Source organism: Cucumis melo, chromosome 6 (assembly GCF_025177605.1).
Source record: "Cucumis melo cultivar AY chromosome 6, USDA_Cmelo_AY_1.0, whole genome shotgun sequence".
NCBI classification, from domain to species: domain Eukaryota; kingdom Viridiplantae; phylum Streptophyta; class Magnoliopsida; order Cucurbitales; family Cucurbitaceae; genus Cucumis; species Cucumis melo.
This window is the reverse complement of record NC_066862.1, coordinates 2,641,369-2,668,636: the sequence shown is the minus strand read 5'-3', so window position 1 is coordinate 2,668,636 and position 27,268 is coordinate 2,641,369. Positions and strand designations below refer to the sequence as shown.

The following is a 27,268-nucleotide window of genomic DNA, read 5'->3' as shown; positions in this document are numbered from 1 at the left end:
TTCTGTTCTAAGGTTGTTGTTCCTCCATTAATGGCGGTTTAAAGCTCCAAAAGTCTAAATGTGGGTCATAGGCATAACCCTTAACTCCCAATAAAACAAATTTGAAATATGAGTTCTCAAATTCACTTTTTTGTTTTTGCTTATAAAAATTTGCATAATTTTAAGAATTTTCAAATGGAAAAAAGAAAAAAAGAGTTTAAAAATCAATCACATGGCAAGTAGACTGCAGGTTGCCTTTCTGATTTAGCCTTTTACCCACGCTCAATACAGACTCATACTGACAGAGACAGAAGAAAGAGAAAAAAAAATTTAAAAATTTAAAATAAAAATTGGGACAGAGACACTACGCAGAAACATCGCTGTCTAAATTTCTCAGAATTTTTTTTTATTTAATTTGATTTGTTTTCTTTGAATTATTTCTTGAATTGCTTGACCCATTTTCGGGGCTCCGACCCAAAAGGGTAGTTTAATTTAATCGAGTGGATTTTTTGTTTGTTCCTTTGGTTCTCAATTCTTTTTTTTGATTTTTTTTCCCACTCGCCGGAGCAAAAATGCTCTCTGGGTTTTCACAGGAACCGGCCGGAATGTACTCCGCCATTCCGGCGCTGCCGATGGACGGCGGCGGGGGTAAGTTTCAGGGTTCTTTAGATGGAACGAATCTTCCCGGTGATGCTTGTTTAGTTCTCACGTCGGATCCGAAGCCGCGCCTCCGCTGGACGGCGGAGCTTCATGAACGATTCGTTGACGCCGTCACTCAGCTCGGCGGCCCAGACAGTGAGTTTTTCTTCTTTTTCTTCTTCTTCTTCTAATTGCTTCTTTTTAGTTCTCTATCTGAAATTTGGGCTGTGTTTGTGCAATGTTTAATGTAATGTGTTGGGATTTGTTTTTCTTCTTTTCTTGCAATGTGTGATTATAAAGAAGTTGCGTTATTCCGTTCAAGACTCTGTTCTTGTTTCTCTGCAAATATGGCAGTGTTTGTAGAGATTTTTATGCTGAGGAATTTGGAAGTAATTTCACTTCATTGTTCCTGGCTTCTTGGAGTTTTGGAGATATTGAACTATTTGACTGTGATTAGAGGCTTTCTTTCAAGAATTTTATTAGATGAAGTTGAATTAGAAGTTTGATTGTATACCTCTCTCTCTCTGTCTCTCTCTGTCTCCCTGCAATTACTTTTTGGAGGAATAAGATACTCAAAATTTGATGATTTTATTCAATTTTTGGGATACAAAGCTTCTCCACCATTGACTAGAGAAGAATAGTAAAGGGAATTTTGATGCTGATTGAAGTTGGAAGAGCTATTCTTACATCTAGAGACAAGGGAGAGAGGACAATATTTCTTGCTATCTTGTAGAACATTTGGGTTGAGAGAATTAGGAGAAATGCTAAAGGAAAAATAGTTGTCTATTTTGTATACACTTGTTGCTAGGAGTTTCGACTAATGTTTACTTATCGTGGTTAAAAGATCTTAGTGAGATCCACTTATCTATTAAATGCTGTAGAACTAGACCGCCTCATCAGATTAGTATGTAAGCAAGCATTGTCCTTTCTAGAGGGTGCAGTATCCTTGAGGGTGTTGTGGTTTACAACCAGATTCAACCTCCCTTTGAGTGTTTGCAAAAAGAAAAAAGAAAAAGAGAAGTTTTAGAACTATCATATGTCTATCTTTCCTTTGGTTTTCATGTGTTTTCCTTCATTTAAGTTAAGTTGGGTTAGGTTTCTCAATGCTTCCTTAAAGTGCTATGCATCAAAAAAGGAGAAAAAAAAATAAAAAAGTAGTTGCTAAATCCCTTGTCAAGATCAGGCTGCGTAGATGAAAACAATAAGCTATTTTTTTTATAACTTTTAGGACTCCTTCAAAAACGTCTCAAATTGCAACTTTGATTTGGCATTCGAACGTTTTCGCAAACTCGAATGATTGAGATTTATGGTTTGGTGTTCTTCATTTTTTCCCCGGTCAAAATGACCAAAATGTGAATTCTAACTGCTGGTCTTTCCTATAAATTGCTCTCCTGTTTTCTAACTCAACCATCAAGAGTTTTAAATCTTCTCGGTTATATAACGATTCTGTAAGGCAAAGATGCAAGCTTTAGCAACGAAGTACTTAGATTTCGTTGTGTTTGCAAAACGATTATGTTATCGAGTAAAAAGATTTGTATTGATATCTTGTTCGATCTTGTTCACTTAATATGTTTTAATACATGCTAGAGAGTCCATGGATCTTTAGTGGAAGACAATTTTTGTGATCCCCTTGGCTTTGACTTAGTTCTTTTTTGTGTAATTCATCACATTTATGAATTTTTGGTTTCCTTTTAAAAAATAATATGCACTACTTTCATTCTGGCTGGGACGGATGTTTTCGTCTAGGGCTCGGTGCATTGTAGTTCAGCTTGCTTGCATTACAATAGATGTTTAGAAGAATTTTTCCTTGCTATTTCACAATGAATGAACTGTTGATCTCAATCATGATATTTTGTTTCTCTACTTGTTTCAGAAGCAACTCCAAAAACAATTATGAGAACAATGGGAGTAAAAGGTCTCACCCTTTATCACTTAAAATCACACCTACAGGTTTGTTCATATCACTATTATACTGTGTGTGTATTTTTTTTTTTTTTTTTTTTTTGTTTTGGGAGGTTGTTTGACTATCTGCCCTTAAGGCATAATTGGAATTTGAGGTTGTGTTCTTGACCTCCAAAATTTGTCTCATCGAGAAAGTTCTTCCATTGTAGATATTTACACCATATGTTTTCTTGATGCCTTGTGCTGGCAGAAATATCGGCTCGGGAAACAATCGTTCAAGGAATCAACTGAGAACTCTAAGGATGGTACAAACTTCCCCATCTAAACAGTTAGGACTTGGCAGTTTCTTTCCTTATTTTGCTTGCTTTCCTGCATTTGTTGGAATGAAATATCAAATAGTTCAAACTATGAGGCATGTTTACCTTTTTATTGAGATAATCACATGTCAACTAGCTGGAAACACGGGCTGTGGTTTGTTGTTGTATATCATTTGTGTGCTGTTTGATATTACGAATGCTTCTTGGAGGTAAGTGCTTGCATCCAAGAAAAAAATAAACGACTGACAGATATAGGATTTCAGCTTCTTGCATTGCAGAGAGTCAAGAAACAAGTTCCTCGTCGTCACCGTCGTCGAGAATAATGGCACAGGATCTGAATGAGTATGCTTGAGTTTTTCCTTTTTTTCTAACGGCTTTCCATGTGTTTTCTATCTGTCTTCCATTGAGTAATTTTATTTCTCGAGCAGTGGTTTCCAGGTTACGGAGGCTTTACGAGTGCAAATGGAGGTTCAAAGAAGGCTGCACGAGCAGCTGGAGGTTAGTCTCTCATTCGGTCTTCTTGAACAAACCAGAATGTGTTGCAAATAAATCTTGAGAGAAAATTCACCGTTTTCCATTTTCTACTCCATGCTTTTACTGTAAGCAGGTGCAGCGACATCTTCAACTTCGCATTGAAGCACAAGGCAAATACTTGCAGTCGATACTCGAACGGGCTTGTCAAGCGTTGAGTGATCAGGCTGCAGCATCTGCAGGACTCGAAGCTGCCAGAGAAGAGCTCTCTGAACTTGCAATCAAAGTCTCCAATGATTCAAAAGAGATGGCACCATTGGAGACTCAGAAAGTGCTTCCCTTTTCAGAACTTGCTGCTGCTTTAGAAAATCGAAAGGCTCCTACCGTTATGCCACGAATAGGCGATTGCTCCATGGATAGCTGCCTGACATCAGCTGGTAGCCCGGTTTCCCCAATCGGAGTAGGATCAACTGCCACCGCAATGAAGAGACCAAGACCGGTCTTCAGTCATGGAGATTCAATGGCTCTCGAGGGCAATGCCCGGCATGACGTCGAATGGATGATGAGTAATATTGGATGAAACTTAGGACTTTCCCTGTCTAAAAGTTCAGCCTTTTCTTCTAATCTACGTCCTCTAGCTCATCCAAATGTGTTCACATCTTTAATGAAGTATTATACAATCTGTTTTCTGGTTTGTATATTCTTTATAATCAGACTCTTTTTGCTGCTTGTAGTTTCTCTGATCTTCATTATAGAGTGATCTTCTTTTGCTTTTGGAAATGTGAAAGTTTCCATATGAATGCGCCCTTTGTACAATCAATGACAAAAGTGCTGTTGACCAACTTTTTGAGATGATGCCAAAATCTTCCATTGTTAATTGGTTGATTAAAATTCAACCTTCTTCCACTTCCTAGGTCAAGTAATTGTATTACTAGTAAAAAGGGTAAAGTTCAATTTTTTTTGGCATTAAAGTCAATGGCACAATTTACCTCACATTATTATTCTTATTAATATTTATAATATTTTAATTATTATTTTGGAATTCACTAGCCCGAGTTTTCAAATCAAGTAAAAAGTTAAGTTGGATCCTATAATAAGAGATTCGACCTCTTGTTTTATAGTTGTTATCTTGAAAAAAAGTTTTTTAGCTTTTAAATTTTTAAAATAATTTCAAACTTGTATATTAAATATATTTTCAATTTTTATTAGTATAAATAGTAACTTTCGAAACAAAAAGGAACTTACATCTTATACTTTATAACAGAGTTGTTGATTCATTCTAATAGTAATGTCAAATCCATAGAATAAATTTAATGCGATGATTACAGTAAATAACGGATAAATTTTATGCAAGCGACCTCAAAATTAAAATGGAAAAGAAAATTAGTAATCCCAATCCCTACAATTGTCTGCCCACCCAAATTGTGGAATCCTTGTCCCATTTGAGCTAAGTCCCTATAACAAAATTGACATATCTGAAAATGATGACACCATTCCATGTTTAACCGAAAGACCTTTGATTTTTTCACAGCTCAACGTTGTCTCCCATAGTTCTTGAAATTGAATGTCTAGTTTTGTGTTAGTATGTTAGACTTTTAAAAGTTTAAAGGCCAAATAAACGTGACCTATACAACAATCTATAATTAACAAATAAGAAAAATCATTTTATTGTCGTATTTACTATTTCTCATTTATCATTATTTTTTCTTGGTTGCTATAACTATATTGTTTATTATTTTCTGTCCAAATAAAAATATTTTACGCCAAATTTTTATTTTTCTTTTTTTTAAAATTCGGTTAAAAATACAATCATAGTATTAGAAAAAGCAAATATAAATAGTTGAGTGTCATCAACTTTGAGAGAGAGAGAGAGTGTGTGTGTGTGTGAGTTTTAAGATACTTAAAAGCAAAAGAGCATATTGGATTATACTTCCACAGAGCTAACTCTGTCGTCAAACAAAACCATAATGGAATCTCCACTTTACGCAAATTCCATTCCCATTTTTCTTCTCTCTTTTGTTTTTCCCTTTCCCATTTCCTCCCCTAAACCTTACACAACCTTTCTTCTCCGGTGAGTACAATTTTCATGGAATTTTCACCTGGTGAGTACAATATTCCTTCTAATTTTGTATCCATGTGATCTTTTCTTTCGTCTACTCTTTTTGTTCTTGCTAGTCGATTACAAGCTCATTCAATTTATTGCAGTTGACGAAGCGGATATTTTATCTGGTTCTTTCATTTTGCTGAAAAGAATTTAATCTGTGAAATTTTTGACATGGGTTCCGTAGTTTGTTGTTGTGCGTTTTGAAATTGAATTATTTTGCTAGTCTTTTGAGTCGATTCTCTGTTAGACGGTGCAAGCTAGGGATTCGCTTTAATATTCAATAGTCATTTTGAATGATTGCTTTGAGTTTACGTCTGAGAGTCAGAAAGATGTCAAAGGATTCATAATTATAAATTTGGAAAGATCATCGTCTATTATAGGCGATGTGTAGCGTCTGAGGCTTTGGAATGGATGGATTCTGTAAATTGGGTTTTCTTGTATTTGTATGGAGGATATAGTCCTACTTCTTTTACTAGTTGGACAAACTTTGAATATACGAAATAATTGGTCCATGTTTCAATGGGGAAGTAAATTATATTCATAAGGAAGGACAATACTTCAGAAATGCTTGCATTTATAGGATTTCTTTTCCATTTCCGCAGACGAGCAACAACAAACATTGCATCTTGTATTGTTCTTTTTTCTTGTGATCCTCGGCTCCTTGTCTGTTAAATCCCAATCAACCCAAAAATTTGAAAATTTGTAGGGCATCCAACAAGTGACAATCATTATGTATAAGGGAGGAAATAACATTTTAAGAGTTCAAACACAAAACTTCTTGCTCTGATGTCAAATTAAATTACCAATAACTTAAAAGCTTGGAGCTGATAGATTACATTAAATGTAGTTATATCTGTACTCCATCCCTAAAAGCATTTTTTTTTTCTTTCTCAAGTACTTTTTTTGGCTATTTGACAACTTTTTGAGTTGCTATTTTACTCATAGGATACACTGATATCGTTTTCATTTGACTTGTCAGGCACACATTGATTTTCTCTATCTTTTATTATAAAGGAATATCTCATTCTTGCCCTCATGTCCAAAGTTGGAAGCATATTTTTCTGCTGCAGTTCATCAAATAAATATAACAGACTGGATGCGAAGCTGGGAAGAAAAATGGTTGAAGTCAAAAGAAATTCAGCTGGACATGACAATTTCAAGTCATTAAATGGCATAATCTTGAGATTTCCTCAATTCAAGGAGGGATTACAAAACATCAGGGGTGTATTTGAACAGTATGGTGAGCTTTATTTCAACTATATCACTCTTTCTGAGATTACCTTGCTCAAAAATTTCTCAAGTTATCTCTTTATCTCTCTCTCATAGATGAAGATTCGAATGGAAGCATTGATCGCGAAGAACTCAAGAAATGCTTACAAAAGCTACAAATGCATATGACCGAGGAGGAAGTCGAGGATCTTTTCCACTCTTGTGACATTGATGGAAGTGCTGGAATACAATTCAATGAGTTTATTGTTCTCCTATGTCTCATTTATCTTCTCAAAGACGAACATTCACTCACTGTACGTACAAAACAAACTATTATTCCCCCCACCCCACACACACCGACATTTTCATTCCGTTTTCAATCCATCATGGAGGTTTGTTACAGAAATCAAAGCTGGGTTCACCTCAACTTGAAGCAACTTTTGACACAATCATCCAAGCTTTCATATTTCTAGATAAAAATGGTGATGGCAAGCTCAACAGGAAAGAAATGGTCAAGGCTCTGAATGAGGCTTCTCCATATGAGAGATCCCCTGCACGCATTACAAAGACTAGATTCAGTATTGCTCTCTTCATTAAAGATACTCCATATATATCTGTTTTCGTTTTTGTTTTATATATCGCTTTTGAAACTTCAAACTGTCTGGTCAAACAAGGTGTTGAATACATATTCATTTGAGCCGAGTAGTAGATTGACACATTAAACCTCCCCCTACTTAAACCATCTTAGCTTTCAACTTTGGTTCAATCTTCTATCTAGGTTCGTGTACTATTACAAAGTAACAATTTTGGTTCCTTTATTCGCATTTCTAAAGAACCAGGATCAAAAATTCCGTTTTGGAAGTACCTTTACCGGAAAGATCAAAGTTGAATATACATAAACCAAAATCAAAAGTGTCCCAAAACCTTTGTTGTTTATTGATTTCCCACTTTTTCTTGATGGATGCAGAGGAAATGGACTGGAACAACAGTGGGAAGGTGAATTTCAGGGAGTTTCTGTTTGGTTTCATTAACTGGGTTGGAGTCGACACGGATGATGATCTCTCTCCTAGATGAAGTTAAAACAGGAGAACACTTCAAGATGGACATCTTAAAGACATGAAGACAATGTCTTTAAAAATAAGGTCAGATTGATACAATGTTCAAAACTGAATGACTTTGCCTAGTGAATATAGTCATATACTAATTACTATTGTTTGTTTGTTTATTTCGTTTGGTGAATTGTAATGTTCAGACGATATTGTGAATTAAATTACCTAATGTTATTCTTACTGTCCTTATTATATGGAGTTGACACGCATAGCTCAATTGGTCAAGATAATTGTATCATTGTATGGGTGCGAGATAGACCACGACACTTTGATCTCTTGCCCATGCAATTATTAAACTAAACAAATATTTTACTTTATCATTGTTATTTTGTTGTTGTATTATTAAACTCTTTTGATGAAGAAAAATGTTAATAAACATACATATATCAGCGTTTCATTATATATAAACACACCAAAATTATTCAATGTAATGGTTGTATTTTAGATTTCAAATAAATGAGTTTGTGTTTGTTAACTATTTAGTTTTTGAAAATGAATCTATAAACATTCCTACAATCCCTAAATCTTTTAATTTGTTTTTATCGATGTTTTCAAATCAAACTAAAATTTGAAAATTAGAAGAAAAAAATAGTTTCTAAATATTTTATTTTACTTTTAAAACGTGATATCAAATAAATGGTTGTTAAAGGAGAGTCCTACATGTTTGGACCAAAGCAAAGTCCATTGGTTGCAATACTAAAAAGGTGAAAAACATCATATTATACCTATAAACTTTTGGAAATGTATCAACTAAAACCGTAAATTTTATCAACTTATATTATATTCGATTTTAAAATTTCAATAAAAATGTGGATTCTTTTAAACAAGAAAATGAGTTACACTATTTATAAATATAACAAAATTTCAATATTTATCGATCATTTGTTATGTTAGTGATATTTTTCGTAGTTTTAGTTTTGCTATTTAAAACAAATCATCCGTCACAACAGAAGTTCAAATCACATCCTAACGTATTAGTATTCAATAAACCCATGATTTGAATTCCTTCATCCTACCCTTATAACAATAATTATAAACCTTAGACGATAGTTTTATCCAAACAAGATATAAGAAAACGCATAATTTGGTAAACCGATGAGTTAAATGAATGAATCTCAATGCGTTAAAACGAAAAATTTCTTACAATTTTCCAAAAGAAAATTCTCAATGCACGTGTCACGCGCTCTTAGGGCGTGGAGAGTTGCACGTCAAGATCAGTCAAAAGCCAAAGGCCAAGTGGCACTCCCAACGCCGCCGCCGCGTCTGCCGTGGGAAATATCCTAACATGGTCTTTGTGAATCCACTCGCTTCTCTAAGCTCGTCTTTATCTTTTTTCCTCCAAATTTAATCCTTCGATTTTCTCTTCCCATTTTTCCCAGCGTTATGATCCTCTTCCCTCACACCGACGTTACCAAATCTATCTTTTTATGGAAATTTATTAGGGCTTTTTTATATTCCACAATTTCGAAACTGGAAAACCGCCACTTTTGAATCAGTTCAATTCTTCTTGTTCTCGGAAGTATATTGTTGTTAAGTTGCTGGAAGAGTTGAAAGCTAATGGAAGTTTCGTTGAAATGTTGGTTTCTGTTCGATTTTTACACTTCTGCTGTTTAAGTTTTTTTTTTTTTTTTTCATTATAATTGATGCTCACCGTAGCGGAAGAGTGAAGTTTGCGGTTGGATTTAGTGTGATTTGTAGATTCAGCAACCGTCTCTTTTGATTGTCTGAACTTTTCACCGGCGAAATCGGGTTTTGTTTTTATGTTCTGTTGTTTTCTTTGATTCGTAGTATCAATCTTATTTCAGTCCGTGGTTGATACTGTGTTTATATTAGCGACTAGAAAACTAGTGCTAGCGTTGGATATTGAAGTTATTTTGTAGGAAATGGCTTGTGAAGCTATAAAACTGTGGACTTTTAATGGATTAGTAGCTGCATTTCTTGATCTTGGTATAGCTTTTTTATTATTATGTGCATCAAGTCTTGTTTTCTTTACATCCAAATTTCTGGCATTGTTTGGATTATGTCTGCCTTGCCCTTGTGATGGGCTATTTGGGAACCTTAGTAGGGATCACTGCTTTCAAAAGTTACTCGTGGATCATTCGTCTAGAAAAATATCTTCAGTCGTGCATTCTACTAGAGAAAAGTTCCCATTAGATTCCTTGTTGGATGAACCAAAATGTTGTTTTAAGTCAATGTTGGTTCACGAGAGGAGTGTCAAGGAGGCTCGAGTTAAATTGGAAGGTGAAGCTTCAGGTAGTTCCTCTTTAAAAATCAGATCACCACAAGATATGATTTATGGAGACTATCCCAGTGTCAATGAATTGCATTGTCGAGATGGTGGGGATTGCAGGAAGGTCATATCAGCATCTCCGAATGTCATTTTGCAGTCGGATGTGGAACTTGAAGACCTTTCTCGTTCTCCTTCAAGCTTCAGTGGATTTGGGGATGACAATACCGAGGATGATGGATTTTTTTCTGTTGATTCTGGAGGTGACAAAATTTAATATATGTTATGTTCTATTCTTTCCCTCTTAGATAAACTTAAAATGTCATAATCATTTATGCGACTTGAATTGCCTTTCTTGCGTCAGTTATGAGCTTATTTGGATACAGATGGCTGACAATCTTGTCTCCTGAATTTCATTTTCATTGTATTGTAGTATTTTTTCCTAGGAGTTGGGAGCCTTAACGGTTAGGGGATTGATTGGGAAGTTAGGTATTTAAAAGTTATTGAATTGTACTTGGTGGAAACAAGATTATATTTTGATACTTTGGATGATCTTTTTGACAAGTCTGATGTATTTAATGTTCAAGTGAATGTTTTGAATAGTTAAGTAAAAATTTTATTTATTTGGTCATGCTCAATTACTATATTCCTTATTTTACCGTATCATTATTTTCTAACAGAAGTTTTGAGTTTCCTTGTAAGGGAAAATTTTGCATTTTCTTCATAATTTTCATGGTGATAACCGATAGCTGTAATCTGGGTGTTCTACTTAAATTGTAGATGAAAGGGAGGCTTCATCAGACAACAGCGATCAATATAAAGTATTTCCACATCTTGAACTAGATGATTCTTGTGATGAGAAAATATGTGCAGAGATGTGCGAAGCATCTGTTGAAGAGGCTGGGAACAGCTGCAGAAGGCAGTTATGCTTGGATGGTAATGAGAGTGATACAATCAAACAATTGGAACAAGCACTTGAAGAAGAGCAGTCGGTTCGCGCTACCTTGTACGTGGAGCTTGAGAAAGAGAGAAGTGCTGCTGCCACCGCTGCTGATGAGGCCATGGCTATGATATTACGTCTTCAGGAGGAGAAGGCATCTATAGAAATGGATGCTAGGCAATATCAGAGGATGATAGAGGAGAAGACTGCTTATGATGCTGAAGAAATGAGTATTCTTAAAGAAATTCTAGTGAGGAGGGAGCGAGAAATGCATTTCCTAGAGAAGGAAGTCGAAGCTTTACGGACAAGTTTCTTTGAGTATGACGGAGTAGGTGTTGATATGCTTGACTCGGAAGTTACACCCCCAAGGGCCCCTTCTTTCACCTATCCAACTGAAGATCCATGTACTAATATATCTAACGAAAAACATTCTTTGCAACATGAGATACCCTCAGTGGAGTCGCAAAAATTAACTTTTGAGTTTGAGGAAGAGTCGCCATCTATTCGAGCGGATGAAATTGCGGATGCTGCAAAAGCTAGGAGGCTGTTGTTGCTCCAAGTTCCTGATAACTTCAAGGGCAGTGAAGAGATTGACTATGAGTTACAAGGTAAGGGCATGATAGAGGATGAGAATTTGTACATTGTACCAGGAAAAGTAACTGAATTGGTGCCATATTTGCAAAGCAACGAGTCAAATGGTCTAGGTAAGGTGGATAAATGCACGGAATTGATTGCAGATGAACAAGAAAAAGTCGACAAAGTGTCATATGATGGGTTGGCTTTGGCGAAAACAATTCTTCCTTGTCATGAAAAGAATGGTGACCATCAACGAACAAGAGATCTCTACTCTGTGAACAATACAGATCCTCATCCTCATGATATTCATGTTGTTGAAGATGAAGCTAAAACATCAAATGAAGCAGTTGATAATGGAAGTGAAGAACCTTTGGTCAATGGTACCTCAAATATTCCAGTTAAATGTGACAGTCCATCCTTCAGTTTGTTGCAGAGTGAACTAGACATCACGAGAAGCAGCTCAGATGCCACTGGAAGATTTCCACCAATTGCTCGTTCTCGAAGTCACTCCATGCAATCACAATTGCGTAGAAATTCGATGTCTGCTGTCGATTATGAAAGGTCAAAAATTGGCAATGAAGTTGAGTGGCTCAGAGGAAGGCTAAAGATTGTTCAAGAGGGAAGAGAAAAACTCAAGTTCTCTGTGGAGCACAAAGAGAAGGAAAGCAATCAGTTTCAACTTTTAGAAAACATAACAAATCACCTTCGCGAAATCCGACAACTAACGGACCCTGGAAAGGCATCTCTCCATGCTCCACTGCCTCCATCCTCAAAGGTACATCAACCAATCTTCAGTTGATTAATAATATATAGATGCATAGATCTATACGATCTAATATATTGTTAAACAAATTTACCAGCTCATCGACAGTCATATTGTATAATGAAAATCCAATTTCGTCATTCATCTCATTGCAAGAAAAACATAAAGCTCTGCATTCCTAAAACTCTGCCTGCTTTTTTAATCATCGTCGAGCCATAGTTGACGTAAAAAATTTTCATTTTCCCTAATCATAATTGTCGACGATCTGATGGATCTGTTTTCAGGATGTGTCAAAGAAACGTTGCTGGCGTAGCTCGTCCTTGAGCGTTCACAGAAGCAGCTAACAGTTTGAAACTCTCACGTAGAAGAAACAATAAGAATAAAACGAAACGCAATAGCAGATCATATGATACAGCCTCCTCCAGGTTAGAAATTCTAGTCCTCTTTCCCCACTGCCATACAAGACTACAAATCATTTGTAAATTAGGAATAACTTGACATGTTATGTCTTATAGTTTGACAGATTATACCTTCTGTACATTCTCTTAAAAGTTTTGATGCGGCTGACAAAAGGTAGTTACCATATTTATGTCTGTTTAGATGCATGAGAATGAGATGGTAAGATGCTTCTTGTTATTAAACTTGTAGAAGTAGTAACCATATTTGGTCGATTCAAATAGCTTTTTCGACGTTCCCAGGCACCAAAATTGAACCGAACCATTGCTAAAATAGAGTTGGAAGGGTTATTATGAGTTTCATTGGTTTTTCATTCAATATAGAACCAAAATCATAACGATTCAATATCTAACGATGTGTTTACTAACCGAGAGTGATAAACAATAATAAAAATGTTGGACTCGTTTTATTATGAGTGCTTCAATATTTTATAACGTGTTTACTAATAGAGAGTGAGAAGAAACGATAATTAAAAAATTGGGACCCATTTTATACTAATTGGTGTTGTTTACCCAAACTAGGAATGAGAATAAATTGTGGGGCCTAACTTGTACATCTTGGATTTTTTTAGCATCAATGGTGCGATTTGAACCACGTAATTCTTAGTTTTCAATACATACTAATCATGTTAATCTTATTTTCATTCCTTATTGGTAGATCTACACTTTTTTATACTTTACAAGTTTGCCCCTTTTCTTCCTTCAATTTATATATACATATATATACATACATGTATATATAGTATCTCTCTTCTTTCTCTATATTCTTCTCTCATTTTGAACTTGGAAAGCAAGATTAATTTGACCCGTATCAACTATTCAAATTCTTTTCCTAAAAAAAGATCACTCTTTTTGTATTATTTTGGCCAAATTTGAGTGCGATATATAATAACGATTGTCTCGGTATATAGGTCCAACATTCATAGAAAACGAGAGGCAAAGAAACAAATACCATTGGAAACAAGCTCAAAATTAGCTGACATGTATGAAGACATTGGAAAACTGAAACACATTTCATTTTCATCATACATACAAATATCCATTTTAGTAGAGAATTCATACTTGAATCCATACATTAGATGATCAAGGAAAAGAAAGTTTGATTAGTGGGTCACCAAGCAGTTGGCTTATTTGTCGATGAATTTTGCTATGTTTTGTAAAAAATTTCAATATTTTTTTATTTATGAAAACATGTTCCAAAATTAGAAGGACTAGAAAGTTTGATGGATTTTATCCTATTTTTTAAATAACTTCAATATTTTACTATTTTTTAAAAATATCTCTTATAAATGCTAGATTTTTTGTAAAAAATATATAACTACTCGATCTAGTTTTTTTAACCTAAACAAACTTTAAATTAAAAAGGGTGTGAGATAATCAAATAAACTTTTAGTTAATTTTAAAATAAATAACTAGAGAAACAATGGAAGAGAATAATACAATAAACTTTCTTTTAGTTAATTTTGAAGTAAATAATTAAAGAAAGAGAATAACACAATAAACTTTCATAACCTAGTTCGGTCAATGTTACTTGAATCTGAGGAGTTGCGCCCTGATGAGTAATATTATTATGATTCACACTTAGTCAATATATATCGATACAGCACACATGATCTTTGTTCAACTACATGACTATTTAACATGCTAATTAGCTTCGGTCTTCAGGCTCAGGCTCCCCTTGAATGTATGAGTGAATCTTCACGACGATGTCTTATTCATCGTCTCCTGAAGTTTACGGTGACCATTTTGATCAATGCTTTGTCATTTACCTTACTCATCATCACAATCATCTTAGATCAATATGTTGACATCATAGATAAAAGATATCACTAGCTCGTTATGCTACTAGCTTCTACGATCAATCTCTCATATCTTCGTATAATTTTACAAAGATATTAATGTAATATTCCTTAAATAAAAGAAAATCTTTTTATCTTTTGAAAATTAAATATCTTATCACTTAAAATAATAATCTTATAAAATATTTTTGACAAAAAATTCAACCCTTCGCCTCGGATTTGATGAAAAATAAAAATTATTCGAAATTGAAAAAAATGGATCATTTCAAATTTCAATAGAAGGAATAAGAAACCTTGAATAAAGGTTGAATTTTTACTTATTGTAACTAAATCTTAAAATTTTCTTTTGTATAAGGGAGATTGAAGCAAAGCAAAAATAGGTATTAAACAATTTATTTGATTTAGTACTAACTTATACTAAAAAGAATAAGTAGATAAAATTTTTAAAGATATATATATTTTGATTTATACTAACACTCCAATTTTGTACTAAGAAAAATCAATTTCTATAATAATTATAAATATTTAAACTTTAAATTTAAATTTAGATTCTATTTGGAAAAATCTACAACAAAACTTTAGGGCTTATATTCATATCATTATTAATTAAAAGATTTCGATTAAAAAAAAAAGTTGAGTATAATAAATTGGTATTTTCGCCGATAACAATCAATTGGCGAAATTATTTTAAAATATTTTGTCACCCAATTTTTATTGCCTCTTCTGAATCTCTCTCTCTCTCTTCAAAAGCCCTCACTAATCTTAACGCTTTAGAGCCATCAGCCATCTTCTTCATCTTCTTCTTCATCTTCCAGATTGATAAGAGCTTTTTAGTAGCAGCACTAGATATCTTTTGAGATCTTCAACCTTCATTCATTCTTGATTTTTTTCAATCTTATTCTCTCATGTGATTGCTCGGTTCGCTTTAAATTTCCATCAGTAGTCTTGGTTCTCTTCATCTCCAATACCAGGTATAGGATTTGGTCTCTTGTTTTGAACTCTACGATTGATTATTCATAAGAAGCTGATATTTATTGTTCTGGATCTTCGTTAGAATTGCCCAGAAGAAGATGATGCGTTTGTAGGTTCTATTGATTGTGTATGAGTTACAGGAATGGCTGGTTTTAAAGTTCCTCGTGATTGTTCGATTTCGAGAGTGGGGGAGGAGGGGTTATTTACTTTTTGAAAAAAATATTTTATTTTTGTGGTTTAGTTGATTTTGTTCGATTTGATTGTGTAATGTACATATTATTGAATTCTTTCTAATGGTATCTAGGAATCTGTTTTTAGGGAACCATGGGGAAGAAAGTTAAGAAGAAGACGAACCGAGCTCCTCCAAAAGAGAAGCGGGTATCTTCAAATTCACCGAGGAAGGTGCCCCAACCAAGCAACACAACGGTGGAGACTGCTGATGAGGAGGTTTCAATTGTGAAGGAGAAAAGCCAATGCCGTCATCTTGATAAATGCTTTAATTTAAATGAGTTATCATCTAAACTTGGGTCCGCGGAACCTATTAGCTGTGAAGATTGTCAAGATAGTTCAGCTGATAGAAGGGGGAGTAGGGGGAAGGCTAGACATGGGAAGAAAAAAGGGGGAACTTCTGTGGATGTAAAAACTGATGCCAAAGCAATTTGGATTTGTTTGCAATGTGGGCATTATGCCTGTGGAGGTATTGGACTTCCTACAAACTCTCAGAGTCATGCCGTTCGACATGTCAGGCAAACTCGTCACCCTGTGGTGATTCAGTTTGAAAACCCGCAGCTTCGATGGTGTTTCTCTTGCAATACTTTACTTCCAGTAGAGAAAACTGAAGAGAATGGTGAACAAAAGGATGGCTTGTCTAATGTGGTGAAATTAATTAGAGACCGATCGATGGAATCCACGCCTGTGGATGTTGAGAACACGCGTTACGCTAGTAATGAAGTTACAGCCGCAACTAAATCAGAAAGTTCAGTATTGATTGATTTGGATAGAAGAAATCAATATGTTGTAAAAGGATTGATTAATCTTGGTAACACTTGTTTTTTCAATTCAATCCTTCAAAATCTCTTGGCCATTGATATGTTGAGAGATCATTTTGTGAAATTGGAAGAATGTATTGGACCTCTAACGATAGCTTTGAAGAAGATCTTTATAGAAGCAAGAACGGAAAGCAGAATGAAAGGCTCAATAAATCCGAGATCAGTTTTTGGCTGCATCTCTTCCAAAGCTCCTCAGTTCAAAGGATATGAACAACATGACAGTCATGAATTGCTTCGTGTTCTACTTGATGCATTGTCTTCTGAAGAGCTGACTTCAAGGAAGATGACAAATTCTAAGGAAGAGAGAATATCTGGAAACCTCACTCCTACTTTTGTTGACGAGATGTTTGGAGGGCAAATATCAAGTGCCGTTTGTTGCAAAGAATGTGGCCATACATCAACGGTTTACGAACCATTTCTAGATCTCTCTCTTCCCGTTCCAATGAAGAAGCCTCTGGCCAAAAAGGTCCAACCAGTGTCTCGAGCTAAGAAGACAAAAGTGCCACCCAAGAGAAATGGAAAGACGATTCCTAAAACTAACAAGGTTTCCGATATTGTACCAGTTCAAATTGCGTCAGTTCCATCATCTAGTAACGAGTCTTCCCTTCCATCAGAGGCCTGTGCCAGTAGCACAACTACCATTATGGAGAAGACTTCAACTTCTCAAAATGTCTCTGATGCTAAAAAGTCTGAAAAAGAAATTTCGGTTGAGAATGGAGGAGAATGTGCTTCAGATAATTTGACTTGGCTGGATTTTCTTGAACCAGAACTGAATGCCGACAATTGTGATATTTCCACTGCTCGGGATTCTGAAAATAATGTTGAAGTATTTATTAGTGACGATTCACAACAAAGCGTTTCTGGGTTGAGTATGCCAGTTTCATCCATTCACAATGAGCCCAATCAACGACCAGATTTTTCTTCAGTAAATTCGTGGGATGATGAAGCTCCTTTACAGGTGCAAGCCTCTGAAGTTTTGTTGCTTCCTTACAAGGAAGAGAGTTCCTCTGCTGAAGTAGTAAAAGAAGATGATCAGGCTTCCTCATCAATTTTGGGCTGTGCTCAAGAAGATTTTGATGGATTTGGCCTTGGTGATATGTTTGATGAGCCTGAAATTCCTATAGGGCCCATTGGGAGGCCCTCCACTTCAAATGAAGTTGCAGAAAGTAGTTTTAATAGTGAGTCTGATCCTGAGGAAGTCGATAACACCGATGCTCCCGTCTCTGTGGAGAGTTGTCTCACTTTTTTCACAAAGCCGGAACTTCTGTCCAACGAGAATGGATATAACTGTGAGAAATGCTCAAAAAGACTACAACAACAGAGGTTGGAAATGAAGAAGCAATCAAAGGTTGCTTGCAAAGCTGTAGCAAATGGATGCCAAACTGCAGTAGGGGGTGATATATCTAGTTGCAACGAGAACTCTTCAGTTGAAGTAAAAAATCAAAGAAATACGAATTTAACAAATGGTTCTATAATTTATAATAGTGGTGAAAGCTCCAATTTGAAAAAGAATGCAGATTGTTCCAGTCAAGATTGCACAAAACCTGTCAATTGCCAGATAGGCAAGACAGATCCCCTCGTTTTGGATGAGGATGAAGCGAAGGTTGACAAAGATATGAATCCTGGCCTATCATGTTCTTCGGGTTGTAGTAACACCTGCAATCAAGAGAATTCAGATGATAAATCCAGTTCTCTTCCCAACGATGAACATGCTAAAACTAAAATTGAGCACTTGAGTTCACATCTATCTGTCGGGAACCAATCAGAAGAAAGTGAAGATGGTGAGATGGATTCTGATCCAACAGTTGTGAATGTGAAGAGAGATGCAACAAAGAGGTTTCTCATACACAAAGCCCCTCCTATCTTGACAATTCATATGAAGAGGTTCACTCCTGATGCTCGGGGTCGTTATAGTAAATTGAATGGCCACGTCAGATTCAAGGAAACAATTGATCTTAAACCATACGTGGATACAAGGTATTGTCTTCATCCTTTTAACCTGGTGCATTTTAAATTTTCTTTTTCCTATTTAATTCTACAAACAATTGCTTCCATCCGTTTCCCTAGGGGAAAATCCCACTTTTTAATATAAATAAAAGAAATAAAAAAAATCCAATGGGGTGTGGAGTAAAGAAAGGAAAGTTAAAGTGAGTCTACTGCTTCCTCCTCCCAAATCCATTCAAGGGACCTAAATCTGTCATTATACTTGGTTAAATTGCTTATCGATAGACACCCAAGTGCCCTGTTTACCCATGTTGCTTCTCTAACTGAAGTGCTTGAAGATGCTCAGAAGTTGCATCAAACTATCCAAGTTTTCTTTGAGAGACTACCATAGTGGGATACTGATAGTGATAGTAAACAAAACACGATGTAACAATTTTGTAACCACCGTTGAATATATGAAAATCCAACTTTTCTTTGTTTGCGTCAACCTTCAGTTATACACCGTAGGCTCCTCCTTGTCCAGCTCTCATCTTATCATATCAGAAGCTGCGCTTCAAAGATATGGGCACCACCATATGGAACCTCTAAGCTCTCTAATCAAGATCTTGAATTAACCGGCAGAATGATGATGGTCGTGGCAGGTGACACCGCTGCCATTGTTTTATGATTGCTAATGAAATCTCTACTCTGGTCATCATCGTTCTACTGCATCTATTCTCTCTGATTCTGATAGTAGCACCTCCATTTAACCTTCCATTATTATAGGTTTTTGTGCTCTCCTTAGCAATTGGTGAAGCATTTTTTAGATCCTTTCAGACCATCAATGAAATCGTTTCTTATTGAACAAAAAGAAATCCAAGAACCTGATCCAAGATAATGGTGACACTGATGGTGTAAACAAGAAGAAAAATTTTCCATTGAAATTTTTAATTCGCCCAATATGTTATAGCTCATGGAATCACATTCACGCACACCATGCGTGCTACAACATGAAGAACCGTGGCTAACAAAGTGGCTAACAAAACGAATGTCATGTGTAATTACATACGTCATGACTGAATTTCACGTAAGTGCATTTCCATAGTGCCTCTGAGCTGAGAATGTGGGCCAATCGATGATGTACATGACCAGTGGAGTTCTTTCACACCGCAGGCAAGCTTAAGAGTTCTCTATCTTACATTGAAAGGAAATATTAACCACTGGTTTTCCAAATTCTTCGTCAGTTGCAACTTGTTCCTTCTTGGCTACATTTGGTTTGGAGCAGATGCATACTTGAATTATAGCTAGTAGTGACCGAGAGGGTTCAACTATACGAACTCTGGATGAGAATTTGATGATCAGTGACTGAATTAGAATAGATGTTCTTAAAATGTAACTCTAACACCATGCTTATTTATGTTCACAGGTGTGCTGATAGGGACAAGTGTAATTATCGGTTGGTCGGGGTCGTGGAGCACTCTGGATCTATGAGAGGGGGCCATTATGTTGCATATGTGAGAGGGGGCAACAGAAAGAGGAGTAGTGGGGAAGCTGAGGAAGATGCTTCTGTTTGGTATTATGCAAGCGATGCCGTCGTAAATGAGGTTACCCTGGATCGGGTTCTTGGTTGCGAGGCATACATCCTATTTTATGAGATAACATGACAAATCTTTGGCTAACACGTGCTTACTTCTTCATAACCTCCAACAGAAAGAGAGAAGAAAGAGAGAGAGAGAGAGAGAGAGAGAGAGAGAGACAAATAGGCTGGTGAGTGTACAACACCTCTTACAAAAGAATTTTTCCCCTCAGTAAAAAGAAAAATCCATTCTTTTGATCTATTAGATCTAGGTTTTGAAATATGATTATCACAAAATTTGTGTTATTGTCATTGCCAATAGGGGGTGTGAGGGGCTTGAGACCCTATCCTTTTTCACCCCGGATTTTGTCATATGAGATAAATGATTGCTCAATTATTCCTTTTTCCATCTATTTTTCTTCCCTGATGATTTTCTGAGGAGTGAACATTTATCTTCATAGATTGGTACTAGTGAATCCAAAATTTTCAGTCATGTTTAGATGGCGTTTTGCTTTTGATATGATAACAAGTAAAAAATACGCTAAAATAACTTCAATAATTAATTCCTCGAAACGCAGTGAGAAAATCCTTTTAAGAAAAGAGTTTGTTAGAAGAGGTTTTCGTCATAGTATTATTGCTTTGTAATCATCTTTAAATTTTAATGGTCTAAAGTAACAAAATTGTCGTTTGTCAATTATGTGATATCAATCTCATTCAATAATTTCGACAAGGCTTTCCCCTTCACTTGCTGAAGTGAAAATAACACTTCAAAAGTTCAAACTCTCTCACTCAACATACTCTTTCTTTTTTATTTTATTTTATTTATTTATTTTACAATAACGGGCAAGAAATGAAGTGTTCGAACAAGGCTTTTCAAGTTTGGCTATGTCAAAGAATAATAGAAGCTTGCAGCTGTTACATTTGTGATTTTAAAATAAGTTATTTGACTAGTTATACTAGAAAGAAAAATTTAGCCTCAAATTTCATAAATAAATGAATGAATATTGCGTTTTTACAAAACCGAACCCAAGTTTTTCTTCTTTGAAATTACTCATTGCTATATGAGATTAATTCAACAATTAGACGTATCTATTCCTCCTTAGGCAATTTTTTTCAAAAAAAAAAACTTCTTCTTTATGTATTATATATATATATATATATATATATATATATAAATATAGCAAAAAATGAAGAACTATGAAGAAAGGGATTAACAAAAGCAAAACAAGTCATTTGGGATAAGAGAACGATATTTGGAAAAGTGAGTACACCTTAACTGTTACTACTAAAATTCAGTCATCTTAATCCAACCATATTGATTGTCATTTTATCTATAGAGCTATGAATTAACACAATTTGAAGCTTCTACGTCAGTTAGGTATTTAAATAAAGGTATAAAAAAACAACATAGATTGGTCAAGGCTCGAGAAGGAACTTCGTAAAAGTTTTTACCTGCACAGGGTGTGTGAACCAGAGTGCAAAAAGATGCTATTGCTACGTTACAAAATAGGACACTCGAGAGAAAAGTATTAATATAAGAAGAAAGTACATTATACACACCCTAGATGAATCAGCTATTATCTCGCGTCAGCATGACTCTCCTCCTGTCATCGTGTTGCAATGCTAGAACAAATGCAGACAGTCCTGAAAATAGCAAAAACAATGACTTTCGTGATTCAACAGGACATAAATCAATGAAACGGAAATAGGGCTCTATCATGTAAAAGGAAAGGGCAATACCAAATGACTCTCTATCACAAGAATGCTACTATGAAAAAAAGTGTGGTTTACGTTTGCTGGTTTTTTACCCATAAAAGTTACCTGGAGGCAAGTGCCGTTGGTAAATGAAACCTATTCAATTGGAATTGGTTACTGTGTTGTTGTGCTGAGTGAAGTTGTAATGAGCTTACTAAAATCTTGATATATGCTTCTCATCTTCGTACTGTGGTAGTTGAATTTGATTGGGTTGAGACATCCAAATCATTCTCACTTTGACTTTCCACCAATTGGCCGTTCAAAATCTCCAACACGTTATCTGGTGGACATTTATCAGCAGGATTTTTTGGTGACATTTGGCAGAAACATTCAGGCCAAGAATTTGTATAGAATGACTCTGGTGAGACGCGATCATGTGGCCCGCCAAAGTGCGTGCCAAGCATCACTCTCCTAATAGCTTCTTCAAAGCCTGCTGTTCTTCCGTTCTCTCTGTCAATGAAAATTGGTGCAAGAGCTTTCCTGTCTGGTCTGATTGTAGTTCGGAAGCCATAATAAAGACGGTGCCCCAGCAAATTGTTCGCAAAGTTGCTTGGTCCATCATAGGTTGGCATGAAGATGTCAGAAAGGAGACAAACCATGTAGTCAACTGCAGAACCTGTCACTCCTCTCACATTTTCAACAAGTTCCTCTGAAGATTCAACAGAGCTATGGTTCTCAAGACGGGGAAACAAAGCACGAAATGGCTTCATGAATCGTTCGCCACCAAAGAGATCACCAGCCGCCAGATATATTCTGGTAGAATTGTCAAAACCCATGGAACGTAAAATGAGACCAACCTACAGAAGAAAGAAGCGTTGCACCATCAGTGATTCTTTACCATTAAACTGGTCATAAGCAAAGTTATAGTCAAGTGTGTATGCAAACGTCACCTCCTCTGGAGTTAAGGGACATTTTCCAATTGCCCTTCTTTCACTATAAACCAGTCTCTTCTTTGCAAAATTTTCCTCTCGGTATTTCTTCAAAATCTTTTGCTCTTCAGGAGTAAAAATATCAAAACACCTGCAAACCATGAAAGAATGTAGATATGCCATAACATTACTTCTTGAGAAAAAAATGTAAACGGTCAAGAGGCAATGCCTAAGCCACTCTTGTAACTTTCTTTAGGAAGAAGTAGTAGTGTCAAAAAGAAAAGAAAAAAGAATACCCTGCAAAACGAAGAAAATTCTTACCCTGCAAAGGCCAGCATATCCATCTCAAAACGAAGGTGAATAGACATAAAATGGCCTTGATTGCGGAGCTTATCAACTATTGATTGACTAATTCTTAAAATATGTGGCTTAAATCTCAGAGCGTGATAGTTAACCCTGCATCTCAATCTTTGGTACTCGGGATTGTCAATTTCTTCGGCTAAACGATGTGAGAATGGAGTGAGATGTATAGCACCATGCTCCCTCATCTTCTCAAGAGCAACTGAAGTATACCAACTGATTGGAGCATCTCTAGGGGGTCGGAGCTGAATCCATTGAAGAGAACATGAACACAATTACAGAATTTCCAACAAAATGAAAGTTTCTTTTAGAATTCCAACATCTGACTTATTTACCTGAAAAGGTTTTATCTTCTTAGTTTTCCCATTCTTGCGTATATCTGGAATGCTTTCCACGATTCGTACATCATATCTCAGGGTCCTTATAAAATTTTCAACATCATAGATACCATGAAAACCACTGCACAAATAAAATATATAGTTACAAGGAATGTGTTGTGGATGATAAAATATATTGTGGAAGGATTAAACCAGATATAGTTGAAGTTGTAGTACATGGGACATAAGTTTTTTAGAAGCAATCATACAGAAGTTCTGCATTATGCAATCGAAGTTTTAGTCAGTAAGAATGGCTGAGAATGCTCCTATTTATAGAGGCGGCTGATTAAATCCAAACCATTTTTCTAATTTGCCTAGTTAGTATTTCTTTGTGAAACTGTGCACTCAACATTTCAAGGAGCTGAGAATAAACTGAAGCCATATCGGGACAGAGATAATCTGCAACCTCAAAAGCTGAAAGTCAAAGCCACATCAAAAGAATCCTTCAGAAAATTCCAGGAAGAGGGGGCTTAACTTGACTTCAAAACCATTATCTTACTATCATTTTCTATACTTCAATTGAATGATAAGAGCCATATACATATATATATATATATGTATATCACTTTAGCACATATAACCATGTTTCAAAAGAAATGCTAGAAGAAAAAAGAAAAAGCTCCTGTCACTTCATGGTTTCATGGCCTCAACAGACCAAATAAAAGTAGGCAAGTAGAACATGACATCCAAATGCATGGTGACTATAATAGATGGAAGACGGATTTCTTTTTTTCTTTTACAGAAAAGTAAATTTTGAAATACCTCTTCTCACGCCAAAAGGAGTTTGCATCTAACTCGGGTAGAACCAGTGTTGCATTCATAATCCGAGCAGCAAGAACAGCATTACAGATCTAAAACATCCAAAATAATATTTTTATGATGAGAAACGAGCTGTGACATAGAGGAATGAGAGAAATTAAAAAATACCCCCCCCCCCCCCCCCAAGAAAAAAGGAAGAAAAACAAAAAAAAAACAAAAAAAAGATGAAGAAAGCTAAAGAAGAGACTTCTATATTTTTTTTTATATTTTTCAGTGTCCATGCCAGCTTGTGCATACCGATTAATCTTATAGGACAACCCATCTAACCCTATAACATTTAGGATATTAATCTCATGGAAACCCGTAGGATATTAAACCCATGGCAAAGAGATTTATATTGTTAATAATGAGAAACAAGGTGACATCAACCACCAATGACTAAGTCAGAAAACCCCAAGGGGAGTCACTGTAATGATAACTAATAATTTAAAATTATCCATCATTCGCCAGTCTATAAACATACCATCTTTAAAATTTATGCGATAATTAGTCTGTTCTAACAATCCAACCAGGTAACGTAAAAGTGAAAAACCCAGTTTTTCAGGACATTAGTAGCATGATTTTCTACTCAAATTTGAACTTCCATCTTGCTCAAAACAAAAAAAGTTGAGAGTGCATGAAAAAAACTAGAGTTCGAGATATGTAAGAAATACTAACAGCGCTGCGTTGTTGATTCAGACCACCATTGCAGCGAACCTTCAGGTAACCGTTGCTCTCATTCGGGGGAGCTGTCATAGTGTGATTAAGTTTTAAAATCTATCTTATTTAAAAAAAATAAAAACATAATTTATGAATGTAAGGAAAAAGCATGCAAGAGACAATGATCTTTAAAGGCAACAAAGAAATACGTGGCCAATCTGATCGCGGAGCTGAGGAAGGTCTCCAACCACCAGAATCAGCACGGCTCCAAAGTTCTTCAGCCTTGATCTGGCCACACAAGAACAGAATGAAATTTCAAGTTTCCATCATGTTGAAATATTCTTCGCTACCCTACCATTAGCTTCACCTACCACCTCCCTCGTGTTCCCAGAAACTAGCTCGTGCGAGATGGCTTTCTTTCCGCCATCCTATCCTTATCCTTAAGGATGAGAAAATTACATAGTTCTCAATTAAATAGGCATCGGACCTTTTTTTTTTTCCTAAATATAAGGTAGCTACTCTTACACTTCATTTTAAAACTATATTGTGGGGTGACATACATTTCTCCTATATTTCAATGGAGAACAGCTATAGTGTAACGCAGATTTTGAAATTGTTTCAGGAAAACAAATTGAGATTGTCCCGAACTTCCAGCAATAAAATGATGGGGAGACATACATTTTTCCTATATTCCGTAAGTGAAACAAGAATGAACACAATCAATTTCATGGAATTAACTATGATACTGCCACTCTATAGTTCTACTTCAACTCTCTCGCGACAGAGGACATAAACAGCAAATAATCACACGCAACAACCTTAGCCTCAACTAACCTCAGATCGGGAGACGGACCCAAAGCCACCTTTGCTCGTCGATGAAACGAACAATGAAATTGTGCAGATCAAGAGTACAACCACAGCGATTGATAATCTCCCCATCATGCTCTTCAATCCTCCGGCACCTTGCTTCACGTGGGACCGATGTAAATGGTGCCCGGATCTGCAGCGAAGGAAGTGGAAATTTCAAATTCTAAGACAACGAGGAAACATCACAACCTGAATAAGAAAAATGTATGAGAAACCCAAGATCCAATAATAACCTTCTCATGGTTGAGGGATGAGTGTATGCACTGCACAGAGTTGGAGATTCGGGTTCGATTTCGATCGTCAATTCGTGCACAACCAAACAGTTAGCAATCCAAACACTGACGATCTACAAGATGGTGGGAGAAATTGAATCGATTTATTGAATTTCTATATGCCGGTATGCGCAGATTCGTGGGAGAACTGGGTGTGTTGAGCACGAGCGAAGCGATGAAGACAATATTTATTCTTCTTCTTGTTCGGCTGAGTCCGTCAATTTAAACCCCAAAAGATACAAAATTTAGACATTTCCTTATAAATGTAAATAATACTTTACTGCGTCATTTGCAAAAATAACAATATGTATATATATATATCATAGTAATTAATAACAAAAAAAGAAAATTTATCGCAGTTGTCATTTAAATTGTAAAAGTAGCAAAAATAGATATCGATGTATGTATTTAATTACATGTAATTTTTTCATACTTTTAATATATAAAAAGAATTCATCAGCTGTTTTTTTCTAAATTTTTTTTTTTTTGTTATCTTATACAATTATCTTATTTTATTTCCCCTAACCTGATAGTGGATATGGTCTCTATCCTAAGTTTTTTTACCATAATTTTTCTCCTATCCTGTTTTTTACCTTATTTTTTAAATAACATTATTTAAAAAAAAAACTTATTTTTCTAATATAAATTAATGAAATCATGTTTTAAGTGACAAATTTGTTAAAAATATTTATAAATATAACAAATTTTCATAGCTTATTCGATAGACACGCATAGACATTTATCTATATCAATGTCTATTACTAATATTTATACTAATATTTAGTTGTATTTGTAAAGATTTTAATTTTTTTTCCTTATTTTTTGGAACAATCAGGTTGTGCTCTTTTGATTATTTTTTACCACTAGATCAACCTAATTTATTTTACAATTATTCTAAATTTCTTTGAAAAATGTTGCAATAATCTTCCATTTTAGTATATCACCGATGTTAATATCAATTTTCAACACTAAACTTTAAAAACCCTTAAAAGATGCTTTTACCTTTTTCTATGGAGATGAAAATCATTATCAAATCGGCTCTAACTTTTCTATTTTCTTGTTACATTTTTGTTTTCTATCCGTAACAGTTCTCCTTCCATTTTTACTATCATACAAAATTATCAAAGTTACAGAGCTGATTAATATATAAGTTTTATTTTATTTCTTAAATAAGATCACAAATCGACTGTAGTTCAGTGGGTAGAACGGAATACCGTAGTGAAGCGACATTTCACTTATGCTTAGATCACTTTTATTTTCTTACCATACAATTAAACATTAATTTATTATATTTCCCACG

At 35.3% G+C, this 27,268-nt stretch overlaps 4 protein-coding genes across 6 annotated transcripts; 3 read left to right on the top strand and 1 right to left on the bottom strand.

The window, feature by feature from the left end:
- The first annotated feature begins 329 nt into the window (after window positions 1-329).
- LOC103483479 (protein PHR1-LIKE 3) lies at window positions 330-4,088 on the top strand. 2 transcript variants are annotated; one of them, XM_008440133.3, is made up of 6 exons: window positions 330-774; window positions 2,492-2,568; window positions 2,771-2,825; window positions 3,116-3,179; window positions 3,266-3,335; window positions 3,445-4,088. In XM_008440133.3, the coding sequence occupies exons 1-6, from the start codon at window positions 552-554 to the stop codon at window positions 3,886-3,888; spliced, it is 933 nt and encodes a 310-aa protein (XP_008438355.1). In that variant the 5' UTR covers window positions 330-551; the 3' UTR covers window positions 3,889-4,088. The 2 variants fall into 2 exon arrangements, with proteins under 2 accessions (XP_008438355.1, XP_008438354.1); XM_008440132.3 differs by having other exon boundaries at window positions 407-774; window positions 3,101-3,179.
- A 1,101-nt stretch (window positions 4,089-5,189) lies between these two features.
- On the top strand, window positions 5,190-7,919 carry LOC103483480 (probable calcium-binding protein CML22). 2 transcript variants are annotated; one of them, XM_008440134.3, is made up of 5 exons: window positions 5,190-5,410; window positions 6,392-6,652; window positions 6,739-6,935; window positions 7,025-7,199; window positions 7,589-7,919. In XM_008440134.3, exons 2-5 carry the CDS (start codon window positions 6,448-6,450, stop codon window positions 7,693-7,695), a joined length of 684 nt encoding a protein of 227 aa, XP_008438356.1. In that variant the 5' UTR covers window positions 5,190-5,410; window positions 6,392-6,447; the 3' UTR covers window positions 7,696-7,919. The 2 variants fall into 2 exon arrangements, with proteins under 2 accessions (XP_008438356.1, XP_008438357.1); XM_008440135.3 differs by having other exon boundaries at window positions 5,233-5,410; window positions 6,427-6,652.
- A 1,070-nt stretch (window positions 7,920-8,989) lies between these two features.
- Window positions 8,990-20,423, top strand: LOC103483482 (ubiquitin carboxyl-terminal hydrolase 2). Its single transcript, XM_017043462.2, has 4 exons — window positions 8,990-10,220; window positions 10,738-12,248; window positions 15,781-18,488; window positions 19,861-20,423. The coding sequence occupies exons 1-4, from the start codon at window positions 9,614-9,616 to the stop codon at window positions 20,096-20,098; spliced, it is 5,064 nt and encodes a 1,687-aa protein (XP_016898951.1). The 5' UTR covers window positions 8,990-9,613; the 3' UTR covers window positions 20,099-20,423.
- Window positions 20,424-21,422: 999 nt separating this feature from the next.
- Window positions 21,423-26,196, bottom strand: LOC103483478 (O-fucosyltransferase 1). Its single transcript, XM_008440131.3, has 10 exons — window positions 25,930-26,196; window positions 25,664-25,829; window positions 25,039-25,117; window positions 24,848-24,918; window positions 24,134-24,222; window positions 23,330-23,453; window positions 22,956-23,239; window positions 22,656-22,785; window positions 21,832-22,562; window positions 21,423-21,654 (listed from the first exon to the last, which is right to left on the bottom strand). The coding sequence occupies exons 1-9, from the start codon at window positions 25,935-25,937 to the stop codon at window positions 21,942-21,944; spliced, it is 1,572 nt and encodes a 523-aa protein (XP_008438353.1). The 5' UTR covers window positions 25,938-26,196; the 3' UTR covers window positions 21,423-21,654; window positions 21,832-21,941.
- Window positions 26,197-27,268: the final 1,072 nt, after the last annotated feature.

What these genes read in the sequence shown, in the direction of transcription:
- LOC103483479 (XM_008440132.3), top strand. Translation starts at nt 552, where the DNA reads ATGCTCTCTGGGTTTTCACAGGAACCGGCCGGAATGTACTCCGCCATT. An exon ending in ATGGCACAGGATCTGAATGA is followed by an intron (nt 3,180 to 3,265) that starts GTATGCTTGAGT and finishes TTTCTCGAGCAG; the next exon opens with TGGTTTCCAGGTTACGGAGG. An exon ending in GGCTGCACGAGCAGCTGGAG is followed by an intron (nt 3,336 to 3,444) that starts GTTAGTCTCTCA and finishes TACTGTAAGCAG; the next exon opens with GTGCAGCGACATCTTCAACT.
- LOC103483480 (XM_008440134.3), top strand. Translation starts at nt 6,448, where the DNA reads ATGTCCAAAGTTGGAAGCATATTTTTCTGCTGCAGTTCATCAAATAAA. An exon ending in GGGTGTATTTGAACAGTATG is followed by an intron (nt 6,653 to 6,738) that starts GTGAGCTTTATT and finishes TCTCTCTCATAG; the next exon opens with ATGAAGATTCGAATGGAAGC. An exon ending in AAGACGAACATTCACTCACT is followed by an intron (nt 6,936 to 7,024) that starts GTACGTACAAAA and finishes GGTTTGTTACAG; the next exon opens with AAATCAAAGCTGGGTTCACC.
- LOC103483482 (XM_017043462.2), top strand. Translation starts at nt 9,614, where the DNA reads ATGGCTTGTGAAGCTATAAAACTGTGGACTTTTAATGGATTAGTAGCT. An exon ending in TTTTTCTGTTGATTCTGGAG is followed by an intron (nt 10,221 to 10,737) that starts GTGACAAAATTT and finishes CTTAAATTGTAG; the next exon opens with ATGAAAGGGAGGCTTCATCA. An exon ending in AAACCATACGTGGATACAAG is followed by an intron (nt 18,489 to 19,860) that starts GTATTGTCTTCA and finishes TTATGTTCACAG; the next exon opens with GTGTGCTGATAGGGACAAGT.
- LOC103483478 (XM_008440131.3), bottom strand. An exon ending in AGAAGATAAAACCTTTTCAG is followed by an intron (nt 23,240 to 23,329) that starts GTAAATAAGTCA and finishes CAATGGATTCAG; the next exon opens with CTCCGACCCCCTAGAGATGC. An exon ending in GTCCCTTAACTCCAGAGGAG is followed by an intron (nt 22,563 to 22,655) that starts GTGACGTTTGCA and finishes TTTCTTCTGTAG; the next exon opens with GTTGGTCTCATTTTACGTTC.